At 42.3% G+C, this 12,335-nt stretch overlaps 1 protein-coding gene across 1 annotated transcript in view; it reads left to right on the top strand.

Annotated features, from left to right (window-relative positions):
* The window catches only part of znf407 (zinc finger protein 407), a 153,096-nt gene that overhangs the window by 106,311 nt on the left and 34,450 nt on the right, over window positions 1–12,335 (top strand). The window contains exon 8 of the mRNA XM_083919194.1: window positions 2,342–2,520. Coding sequence (XP_083775320.1) covers window positions 2,342–2,520 — 179 coding nt within the window. The remainder of the gene's footprint in view (window positions 1–2,341; window positions 2,521–12,335) is intronic.

Genomic DNA, 12,335 nt, shown 5'->3' on the forward strand with positions numbered 1-12,335 from the left:
GTACGAGCACGAGCGTGCGCACGTGTACGAGCAGGAGCACGAGGCCTACGGCGGTTCTGACGTCATTTATGTGCGCCTGTTCGGACATTGAAAAAAAGACGGACCATGCGCGGACATTTAACAACAACAACAATGGCGGCGAAAGGTTCACGTTGGTGTGATGCGGAGGTGGAGTGTTTACTGCAGATTTGGTCGGATGAAAATATTCTAAAACAGTCGACAAGACGCACAAAAACTCCGAGGTCTATGGAAAGATTTGTAAACAAAACGACGCATCGCGATGACGTCAATCAATGCGTGTGACGGCGTGATGACAGCAAGAAGCATTTGCGCGAGGCCCAGGAGGTGTGAGTACAAACGGCCTGGGGCGCGGGGGGAGAGGGAGGGGTGAAAAGCACCCTAAAGCCCGGGGCACGGTGCGGAAGGACAGTGTGACTGTAAGGATTCACTATCTTGCCCTTGGACACTTTGACATGCAAATTGGAGGACTGGGATTTGAACCGCCGATCTTCTGATTGTTGAACGCTCCGCTCTACCTCCTAAGCCTGGTGTTACTGCATGTCACTTGTGAAAAAAGTTTAGCGAGTATTGTATTGACATCATTTATCTCTTTTATTTTTCTGTTAATTCCCGGTGGCACCAACTCCCTAGTTCTTCTGCTTAATTTCGAACAAAACAGAAATTTAAATGCATCACTTCCTGTGAGCCAGGAATGACCTCTCTGACACAAAGCAAATGTAAAAGCTTTCATGAACTGCATATCTTTTGAATTCCATGGTGTTATATTCCTCGGTGATCAGGATCTAAATAGCATTTTCTTTTGTTGAGAGCGTGGCACCCCGACTGACTGCAGTGCTCATTTTTGTGAAGAGCCCACATTGTTCACGAGTGGCTAGAGCGCATATACTATATATATATATATATATATATATATATATATATATATATATATATATATATATATATATATATATATATATATATATAAAAGCATGAACAGAACCCAGTGAGGGCCTGCTTTTTAAGGCCCCAGTGGAGCCGGGCTGGACTGTGGCCCCATGATGGAGAGAGGTGTCTCTGCAAAAGTGAAAACAAATTCTCTCCTTGGCTGGCGTGAGCTATGGCACTGTGAGGCTTTATTGTCCCGGCCAAGGTGATAAGGGAGAGTAATTGCGTATTATACTGTCCGAGAATGTCAGGTCCAAACTGAGCACGAGTGCCCCATCCATCAACACATGATGGTGTGTGTTTATGTGTGTGTATGAAACTGTGTTCTACACTGCACATGCTTGCTTGTATGATGCATTATTAGTGTGCTCTCTTGTGCATGTGTGTGTGTATGTGTGTGTGCGTGTGTGCGTGTGTGCGTGCGTGCGTGTGTGTGTGTGTGTGGATGTGTGGGTGTGTTGAGGGTGCAGTCATGTCTGTTTTGCACCTGTGTAGTCAAAGATTTATAATTCTTATTTTAGCGCAAACTAAGGTTTGTTCTTTCTCATGTATGTATGTGTATGTTTGTCTTACCCATGCAAGGCTTCAGTCGTGTTAGTGTGTGTGTGTGTGTCTGTGTGTGTGTGTCTGTGGGCAGGTTTAGATAGAGTCTGGGAGCAGGTCAGGCAGCATCATTAATCAGCAGAGGGTTGTGTGTGACTCTCTGAGCTGACATCATTACATCCTACACCCTGCAGTAGCTCACTGCTCCGCCTGCCCTATCTGACCAGCCCAAAGACCCACAAACTCTTGCGCACACGCACACACCACTATTTCTAGACCTTTCATACAATTGCAGGAGATACATAATGCATAACAGATGTCTTCAGACATATCTCTATTGCACTCAGTAGGCCTCTAGATCCATGTGCAGTCTCACAGCAGACATTACCCACTGCTCCCACCACCACCATAACACTCTAAACCTGAACAACTGTGAGGAAAAAAAAAAAAAGAGATATGCGAGAGCATGACAGAAATTCATAGAATTTACCGGATGCATATACTGTATTGTTTGTGTAACAAGTTGTGTTTCGCTGTTTGTGAAAGTGGTCTTTAGTCATTTGCTTGTTTGGGCCTGTTTCACAGAGACTTACTTAGGCGGTGAATGCTTTGAGAGTCTGTCCAAACATGACCGCTCCCTCTGCTCCAAATCCCAGTTTGAGATTTTTCTAGCTTGTGTGTGTATGTCATCATTGCAATAAAATAAAATGTTTGTACAGCAAACCTTTCTTGGGAAAGTTGCAGAGTATTTATCTTGTGTTTTCTCCCTCATGACTCTCTTTTAATCTTTTTTTTTTTTAATCTATTCCAAATCAGAACGAGGTCTTTTATCTGTGTTTGTCTCCCTTAGATCCAACTGTGCTGAGAACATCCGGAAGCACATACTGCATACGGGCAAACATGAGGGTGTGAAGATGTACAATTGTCCCAAATGTAACTATGCCACCAACTCTCCCATGGAGTTCCGCAACCACCTGAAGGAAAGCCACTCTGATATTGAGAATCCAGACCTGGCATACCTACATGCAGGTAACTAATTGTTCTATTTGAATTAAGGGAGGCTCTGTTTAATGAAAAAAAGGTCTTTGGAGCTCCAGGCTTATTTTCACAGTTACACATCTGTGATGGGCAAAAGTAAAGTGTAAAGGGAGGTTCCACTGATATTTCACATATGAAGATCAGTTCATCATTCATGGGGAGTGCTGAAACATAATATAATCATTTATAATATTTTGTATATATAACAGGGCGACCGTGACATACAACTTTCCATTTTCTGACTTGTCTCTGTAAGCATCTGCATTCCAATGTGTGACGTGCACACACACAAACACATACAGTATATATCCACTGACAAATGGACTGTTGAAATCATTCCGCTGAATTAAACCACCTGGCTGCCCCTGCAACCTTGCCCAAGCTCTATCAGTCCACGGAGGTCAGATCTTCCAAAATCCTTGAGTGTGTTTTTTGTCAGTTGATCGAGTCTTGCTATTCAATGCTGATGGAGGGCACCCAGCCACAAAGAGGCAGCACTCAAAGATTGCTGGTCTAGCCAGCCCTGCCAATCACTCAGGCCATAGAGACAGATGAAATCGTGTTCCTCCACTATTGGTTCCTTTGTATCCCAGTGTTCTTCCTTTGTCCTTGAAGGCCACCAAATCCAATCGGCCGAGTGCTTGTCCTTCAGAGGAGCAGAGAGGACAGCCTTTATCCTGTTATCCCTTTGACCTTACATAAAAGCAGTAGAGTTAGAGGGGTGCACCCTGGGAAAGAGGCCAGGCAGGGACATTACTGGAAAATGGCTGCATTCTGTGGTTTCCTGTTGAAACTGATCTGAGTTTTGTCTTTGTGCTGAAACGTTGTATCTTTTAATTTCTCAAACAGGCCTATTCTTGGTATAATTTCTGTTCTTCAAATTCAATGACCAACCTCTATCTCTGATCTCCTTTCCTCCCCTGCCCTAACCTCCCTGCACAACCTTTTTACCTTTAAACACCTCCCTCCTTCATATCATCCGTACCCTCTCACCTTTAACCAAAGCACAGCTTTACGCTTATTCTTACCCTTTCACCCAAGAATTTCCCTCACCTCTGTTTGTCCTTATGCATGACTGACCTTTCATGAAGAAGATTCATTTTGTGTCTTTGCGTCCCCCTTAGTGTGATCTATTAAGCCGTACGAGAACACAAAAGGGAAAGGAAGATTTCTCTGTATGTGTCCAGGCCAACGCTGTGGCATCATCTTAATGGTGGCCATGATCTTACTGTGATACTGTGATTATGTGATTCCACCAAGCAAGAAACGTACATTGTGGGTTTCAGTTTCATTCAGGTTTCAGTTATATGAGCGAAGGTCACATCTTGTCTGGAATGCGCATCCCCTTTCAGTCATCTGGAGGAAACACATCTTCCTCTTTTAGTTTCAGGATGTCCCTGTGATGCTCTAATTCATGTTCTGGTCGCACCACACCACAGATATGAACCCAAAGAATAACAGTGAAAGAATTGATCCAAAAATGCAGTCAATGTTGTCTCTTACTATAGAAGAAAATTATTTCCTGCACACATTTCCAATGAACGATCCCACTTCACTTCCATTGACGCATTACAGTTTGCTCAAAAATGTTGCTTCATGGCAGCAACACATAAACTATTGCACGACGGCAGAAAATCAACAACTCTTTTCCTGATTAAGACCAAAGCAATCAATCTATAGGTGGTTTGAAAAAGCATTTAAAGTGCACGTGTGATATCTCCCTCTTTCAAAAGAGGGAAAAGGGAGGTGGGGTAGGTAACGGAAAGAGCAGTGTTTCATCTAAGGAGACAGAACGAGACCAAAAGAAAGAGGCAGGGGAAAAAAAGATTAAGAAGGTAGATGTTGAATTAACCTGCTTGTGATTGCTCTCTGTCAGAATGGCACCAGGGCCAGCAGCGAGAGGCAAATCATCTGTGATGGCCCTTCCCGCTGTTCCGGCTTTGAAAGACACAGATCAAACGCACCCTAGTCACAGGCCCTTGCAGCCCCTCGCGCCAGATTGATTGACACCCGAACGTCTCCACTGCAGCTCTGTCTTTGCATATCACTCTGTCTCTCTCTCTCTCACTCTCCGTCTTCCCTTCTTTATTCAGCGTCGCACTTCGAATTAAAGCCCTTCTCAAGGATGAAAGCAGAGGTCCTTTGCAAACGAAGGAAGAGAGGGAATTAGACCAAGCAAGTGATGGAGGGGAATGATGATTAGAATTAGAGGGGGGAAAAAGAAGGAGAAAAGAGGTTAGATATGTGAGGGGAAAATGTTGCTGATTGGACACATTTTAATAAAATGGTAATGGCAATTGTCTTCCTTGTGCGATCTGCAGAGAGATATGCCAGAAAGAAGTGACAGTGCCTGTGTGATCTGGGCATAGATAGCACTGCAGCAGAACTAGAGCTACAGGTACCTCAGAACAGTGGTAGTCTAGTTTATTGGAGTAAATCTCGCACACGCCCATCCCAGAGCGACACCCGCTTACTAACACATGCAGTACATGCATTCATACTCACACATAGAGTGCACTCCAAAAGACTGGGTATGTGTAATCAGGATGAAACCTCCTGAATCAGTTTATTGTAAGCAACACAAGATTTTACCAGCCAAGGCCATTTACAGCCAGGAAGATTTAAGCGCTTTGGACACGACTTTACCACTTCACACTGTTATTTTATGGTCACATTGTTAATTATATGTGCATGCTGTATTTCATGTTTTGTTTTCAAATCTGTTCTATAGGATTATGAACTAATGTATTGAGTTATTTCTAAAATATGGTTCACGCCATGTATATAATCAATGTTATCATGTGTTTTGAATGCTGAGATAGATTAAGCTCTTATTTCTTGAGCCTAAGATTATATCTCAAATTATATAAAGGTATGAAAACACTGAGAAATGTAGTTATTCCCACAATATTGCTCAAAATAAAATATTTAAAAGGTATGTAAAAAGATTGCTGCAAATTATTCATTTAAAAAGTCAGGTGTAGGTCAAACTCAAACCCCTCCTATATGGGAAGCCACCAAGTATCACGCTTTAAGGTGGTTAGGTAAATAAAGCCCTGTTCACACTTTTTATGTAAATGTGTATCAGGCAATCTAATTACAAGTGGACAGCCAAAATGCATCACCGTTTATGCCTGTGTCTATAATGCTGGACACTTCTGGTACTACCTTTGTCACCTCCGCTAGAAGTTTAAAGGGCACCGCACACAGTTATTACATCCACACTCTCACAAGTCACGTTAGCGTTTGAGTCGCTACAGTCATCTCCTTCCATAGGGCAAAACGATGAACGGTCATTTACACTTTTATTTAGCAATGTCCGCTTTTGATCCGATCGCCCAAGACACATTTTAGAAGTGCAAACAGGGTCTAAGAGAGCTTGTTTTGCCTCCAGGCCCGGGGTTGACGGGAACCAGCTTCACTTAACCAACAGTTGAGACGCAAGACACAAGAGCTTTACTTGAGTCTTGAGGAGCTGCAATGTTTATTCATGGACAAACTGAAGTCTACGCTGTACATTTACTATCACTTAACAACTATACTGCTAATTTCGTCTCTGTTCCGATCGCCGACAGCTGTCTGCTCTCAGCTCATCCACTGTCAGTCTCTCTCACTCCACGACACACTTAATATGCACACAATGCGCACTTAGAACGGTGGGGTGAGGAACGCGGGTGAGGAACGATGACGAGTCTCATTGCATTGTTTGTTCAGTCTGCTGCCACATCTCTCAATCCTGTATTTGCAACAACAAATAATTGAAGTGAAAGTTCTGCCACAGAATTACCTTACGTATCCTTGTGCATTTTTAAGTGTATGTCGAGAAATCCTCGAGCCTTCATACCTGCATATCACATAGACTATACTTCTGCCTCAGAGTGGTGCAACTTTGCTAAATTACGCTTCTGCTTGAACTTCTTTCTAGTTGAAATGCTGCAAGTACACTTTGACTGGAGCAGCTTTGGGAAATGGTATATTTTCTTTCTTTGCTATCCCCCTCCAGCGAGGTCAGCTGTGGTTGCAGAGCTATGGCTTTGTTAAATCAGCCTCCTGTCCTGTTCAGTACCAGAAACTGTTACACACACACAGGTGAGATGTCGCCATTGGCTTTGTCAGAGCATCTTCATCCCACTGTGTTAAATTGTGAATTATCTCCCTAATTTTCAACCAAGGTTATAATCGCACATCTGGAGGGCAGAGCGATCAAATGCTTTGTAATTAGCTAAGAGCGGCTGAGTACTGGGATCTGCTGCTTAGTGCCTAAAAAGATAAAACAAATAAATAAATAAACTTCTTCAAGGCATTGTTGCTGCTTTATGCAGATTCTATTTTCCTTAATAATGCATGATGGATGGCTACTGTAGAGGGCTAGAGGTAACCTGGCCTTGTAAGTGATGATCTTAATACACAGTTACAACCACAGGCAAATTCATTTGTTTGCATATATTTTTCCTTATTAAACAAATATGTAAACAAATATGGGTTTGGATGGCTTTTACTTAAGTTATGCATCTGTGTGCCTCCCTGTCTCCCCTCCCTCGCTTTCACCTTCTGTTCATCATGTAATGAAACATTACTCTCCTGAGTTTTACTTGCGTATTGTGTTATAGCGGCGTGTTGGATTGTGGAGGACAGGTGTGTATGTCATGCAAATGTGTCCTGGTATCCCAGCGCATATGACACTGTGTCGACGTTGTGAGAGAAGCCACAGACACCGACGATAAAATCAACATCTGTTTCTAATAACAATGTGTTATATGTGACACGTTTCTGTGTTGGAAAATATGTGAAAAAAAACAATGCATCACAGTTCTTTGAAAAACACCTATAGGACATCAAGTCGTCAGCATTAGTGATGAACCTGCGTCTTTGTGTCACCGTCCTTATGTTGTGTTCAGATGATGGGCATTAATGAAAAACAGTCATTCTGTTCAGTACGATGTAAAGTCAGATTAACAGGGTGGCTCATTGTGCTGATGCTGTCACAGTGTAGATTTAGTTATTTTTCAGTTGTATCGAACAAAGTCAACAATGAGGCATTTGTTTGTTTAACATGGAAGCCAAAAAATATATTATACTTTTATCAGGAAATATAAGAGCAAACAAAATGAATTTAGCTTGGCTGTTTTAGTCTAAAATGCAAATTAACACAGCAATAATAGACACATCATATGCAGTTTTCTGAATGTTTCTCAAGATCCAGTGAATAGGGCGTAAAAACAAATAAATGTGGCCTTTTGTAGTCACGGTATATTTTTACAACACTCTATTTTTGTGCCTGTGTTTGCTATTCTGTCTTCATCATGTCTAATTTTCCACACAAAGCAATCCAAGCAAGCCTGCATGTATAAACTTGAAGATTAGTTCAAGCCAGTGCTGGGGTGTTAATTGGAGAATCCCCTGGAGGAACACCTTTTAGCTTCATCTGGTCCAGAACTGCTTATTTTGAAGATTGATGTGATTTGTTTTGAACTCTTATCCATCTTCTGCCCCTTCATCCCACCCTTAAAAGTCCCTCTTTTGAACACATGGGTTGCTGTGTAAAGGAGCTATACTCAACATTCAGAACATTAATATAGCAGCAAACATTATTAACACAACACACAACTATTTTCTATGTAAAGATATAGTGGAGTAATGGCGTCCTGAGCAGAGAATGAAGTCCCTCTCCCTTTGTGTGTGTTGTAACCTGAGTTTTTCTAATGTATGTGTGATAGATGTGGCCGTGAAAAAACTTCTTTATTTCATGTTATTTTTACATATTGAGGTGGCAGCCATGTGGAGGCAACCCCAGCCCACTTTCTTTTTCAGTACTTTGAATAGAGCACCTTTAATACCAGCCTCTTTCCATCCACACACTCCACATGTAGTCTTGGTTGAGATGAAAATGCACACCATCGGTTACATGCGTCTCAGTAAACCAATAGAGGGCCGGGCCGGTATGGGCTAAGCAAGCAGCAATTCCTGCATAATGTCTTGCTCCAATGAGCGTGACCCCCCCCCCCCCAGCTGCATTTATCACACATCACAACAAACAGCCTTTTGTTTTATCCTGTTCTTCCATTCCTTTCTCTTCCTCCTGGCATCAATCTGAAAGTCTCCGCTCGGCCGTTTAGTGGCCATTCAGAGCTTTGACTGTCAAGTCCCATCCAATCAGTGTGGAGACGTAGTGGCAGTAGGTTTCTGGCTACTCCCAATGTGAAATGATGTCTACATCGTGTTTTTGGCACCAATGGGCCATCAAAGACAGATTTTCTTCCACTCTGTGAATGATAACTGGAATTGTGGTGTTACTGAAAGACTGGGTCAACCTCTGCCTCTGTCTGAGCCTCTGTCTGGGTTCTGTCACTGTCAGACAATTGGAGGCAGATTGATGAGGCTTGATATATGCTCTCTGGCGTCGCAACGGCACAGTTATGTTAGGTGCTTGCTTATGTTGCATTATTCTAAAGTTGCAGATGGCTTAAGTAGGGCACAGACTAACTTTTGCACATTGTGATAGCAGGGCAAAAGGATAAAATTATTAGTTCTGCTTGAGTTTTCAGTCCAATGCTACATTCTCTGGTGATTTAGACATTTGGAAAGTTGGATGTTCAAGGGCAGACAAAGGAGAACAACTGTAAATGGTTTTATAACCACACACAGAGATGAAATCAAGCTACAAAATATGAATTTTCTGAACTGGTATAAGTAATTAAGGAGCAGATGCCTTCTTCTGAGACTTTAGCTCAAACGCTGAAACTGATTTTCCTGGAAAGCCACAACACCGTTTTTTTGTTTTTTTGTTTGGATGCACCACACCAATTCCCTAGTGTGTATCAGGGTATCATTTGTATAAACTCCTACTTTTAAGACATCCTAAAGGGATTGTTAATAATGTGTCAGCGCACATCAGATTCTTACCTTCTTTCTTTTTACTCAAAAGATAAAAGGAAAACTATTTGCTGCATGTTTGTTGGAACAGTGTAGTATACTTTCATTGAACATACAGTACTTAGACAGAAGCTCACACAAAGACACACACAAACACCTCCTGTGAGTGACATGTGGTGGCAATGCTGGCGGGCAGGGCTTCTCCTCTTGTATGGGACAGTGAATATGGGACCAGACAGGCTGCCGGCTCCTATAAAGCCTCATCCATAATTCAATCCTCCTTCTTTCTCAAATAAGACACTGTACATATCTAGCTACAGCTACCCTGTCTAAGAAAAGAAAAGACAGATAGAGAGAAAGAAGTGGCTATTGATGTGAGAGTTGAGTAAAAAAAAAATGAAAGTGCAAAGATAAGAAAAAGAGGAGGAGGCAAATGTTAAGGAGTGCAGGTAGTCAGACAAGGCCAGACTGTTAATGTTCACTTTTAAGCTGGGCTTGCCCCATCTTGACCTTTACTGAGTCAACACAGCTCCTACTATCAACATGTTTTGCCTGATCTACCCCCTTATTGGCTAAAGTGTACTTGTGAGATGTTCACCATGACCTTTGCCCCGTTTACTGTACCAAGGACCCTTGTCTTCCTCCCTAGCCTCGGTGTGTCGTCTGTTGTGGTGGCTCTCCAAACGTCTCGGCATCTCTAATTACCAACACACTCAACTTTCCCAACTAAACAACCAATTACCAATGCTTTAGCCCAGCCCAGTCCCATGTTTCCTGATACAGTGGCCTATTAGGGCCCCTTATTTCTCCCCCAGCATAATTGAATCCCCTGGCTGCTCATCAGTGGGCTAATTTAAGCCAATGTGCAGAGTTGGTAATCAGAGTGGCTGCCTATTAGACTATCAGACTCCAATTAAGTGCCCTCTTATTTCCAACATAACAAGCCACTATCACTACTGCTGTTATTGTATTTCCCTCTTTAGTGCCCAGTTTTGTTTGGGTAAATCTGCGGTCTGTTTGGAGAACAAGAAGAAAAGAGGGAAAAAAGTAGTGGAAGAGTTTCAGTTGTTGTTAAGTTAAGCATCGGCACAGGTGGTGGAAATAACCGCGTATATGGAGAAGGAGAACAATAATTAGGGCGACAATCCAGAGAGCAAAGACGTGTCCATTTTCCTACTGTATGATTGATATAGCTCAGTGATTAGGACGCTTCTGTCTAAAACACCCTCTACTGTGAAACTCCTCTGGCGTACTGCTAGTACTACCACAGATTTCATCAAAAGATGCACAATAAAAAAAGGATTTCACAGACCATCAGAGCAAAAGTTTTGTGTAGAAAATACTGTTTTCTGCCTAAATCACAAGCTAAGTGATGAAACTAATGAGTGAAATCCAAGCATCTCATTAACATGAGAAAACGCCTGGCTCGATCTGTTGCAGAGATTATTGGGTTCAATGAGTGCACACATCACCGTCATCTTGTTAGAAAATGTATGAGCAGCAAAGTCTTTAAAACTTTTTAAGAAATGCAAACATCTATCTCCTGCTGCCACTTGGGTCTGCCAAAGTCTGATGTAGCTTAATGCAGCTTTAACTTGACAAATAGATTTGAAATAGAAAAGGTTCAGAGATGAATGCCTTCCCCACCAGCACCTCTTTCTGTCCCCTCACAAGTGCAGAATATCTCACTTTTTTTTTTCCTCTTTTCTTATTCTCCCTCCTTTTCTCTGTCCTGTCGTGGTGACTGGTGCAGTTGAGGGGAGCCAGAGTGTGAAAGAGGCCCACAGAGGGCTGATGAGGACTGTCTTAGCAAAGCATGTCTCAAGTCTGGGACTGCAGCATTTGTGTGTGTGTGTGTGTGTGTGTGTGTGTGTGTGTGTGTGTGTGTGTGTGTGTGTGTGTGTGTGTGTGTGTGTGTGTGTGTGTGTGTGTGTGTGTGTGTGTGTGTGTGTGTGTGTGTGTGTGTGTGTGTGTGTGTGTGTGTGTGTGTGTGCGTGTGCGTGTGTGTGTGCCTTAAAGTCCAAGTGTGTGTGTGTTTAGTGTTGGTGTCGACTCCCCATAGCCTAATTAAAGGGCGAGGAAAGCCACTCACGGAGAGATTAAACCTAAAAGGGTAAATTAGCACTCAAAAGGGGTGTGGCAAATTCACACATACGCACAGGCCATGAAATCTCTTCTGACACCTGTGAAAAAAAGGAAGAAAGAGAATAAGGAGGATGGAGAGAGGGGGAAAACTTTTGTATTTCTGTAGTGGAGCTCTGTGCTGCGTATTTGATGAGATACAAATATAAACGGGGCACTTTATTCAAAATTACAAATCTGAGTTTTGGGAAGCTGCTGGGTCCTCCATTGTGTGCACTGGTCAGCTGATCAGATAGCTGACCTGTTATTTTACTTATTATATATACTTACCTTCTTGTTCTAAGTCATTTTTGGATAGAAGTGTCTACTACGTAAATGTACTGTATTTTCATTTCAGGACCACAGGGCCACAAATGTCTTAAAATAGTGTGTGTGTGAGTGTGATTTTCTAAATATGAAACCTAAATATATTAGAACAGCCTTTACCTTGTAATTATAATGAAGGGTCAACCGATACGTTTTTGTCACAGCCCATACCAATTGTTAGTGGAATCTGATAAAGGGGAACTTTTGCTGCACTTTTAAACCTTTTCTTTAGTGCATCCATCAAGAAAGAGAAGAAGGGAGTGCAAACTGTCGCTGTCACTGTCTGTGGCACAGTAGCATTGAGTGCTGCAAGTTACTACCTGTGACATGCGACCTGTCAAATTGGGTTTATGGGCGGGACATCAAGTGAGACTAAAGAGTGGTGACTACTGTCTTTTTTATTTATTTTCGGGACCGTCCACTTTTCAAAAGGTTCCGGTTTTGGAAGTGATTTTCCACTTTCATTTACTCCATTGACTTTTCAG

This window comes from Echiichthys vipera (assembly GCF_963691815.1).
Source record: "Echiichthys vipera genome assembly, chromosome: 8".
NCBI lineage: Eukaryota > Metazoa > Chordata > Actinopteri > Perciformes > Trachinidae > Echiichthys > Echiichthys vipera.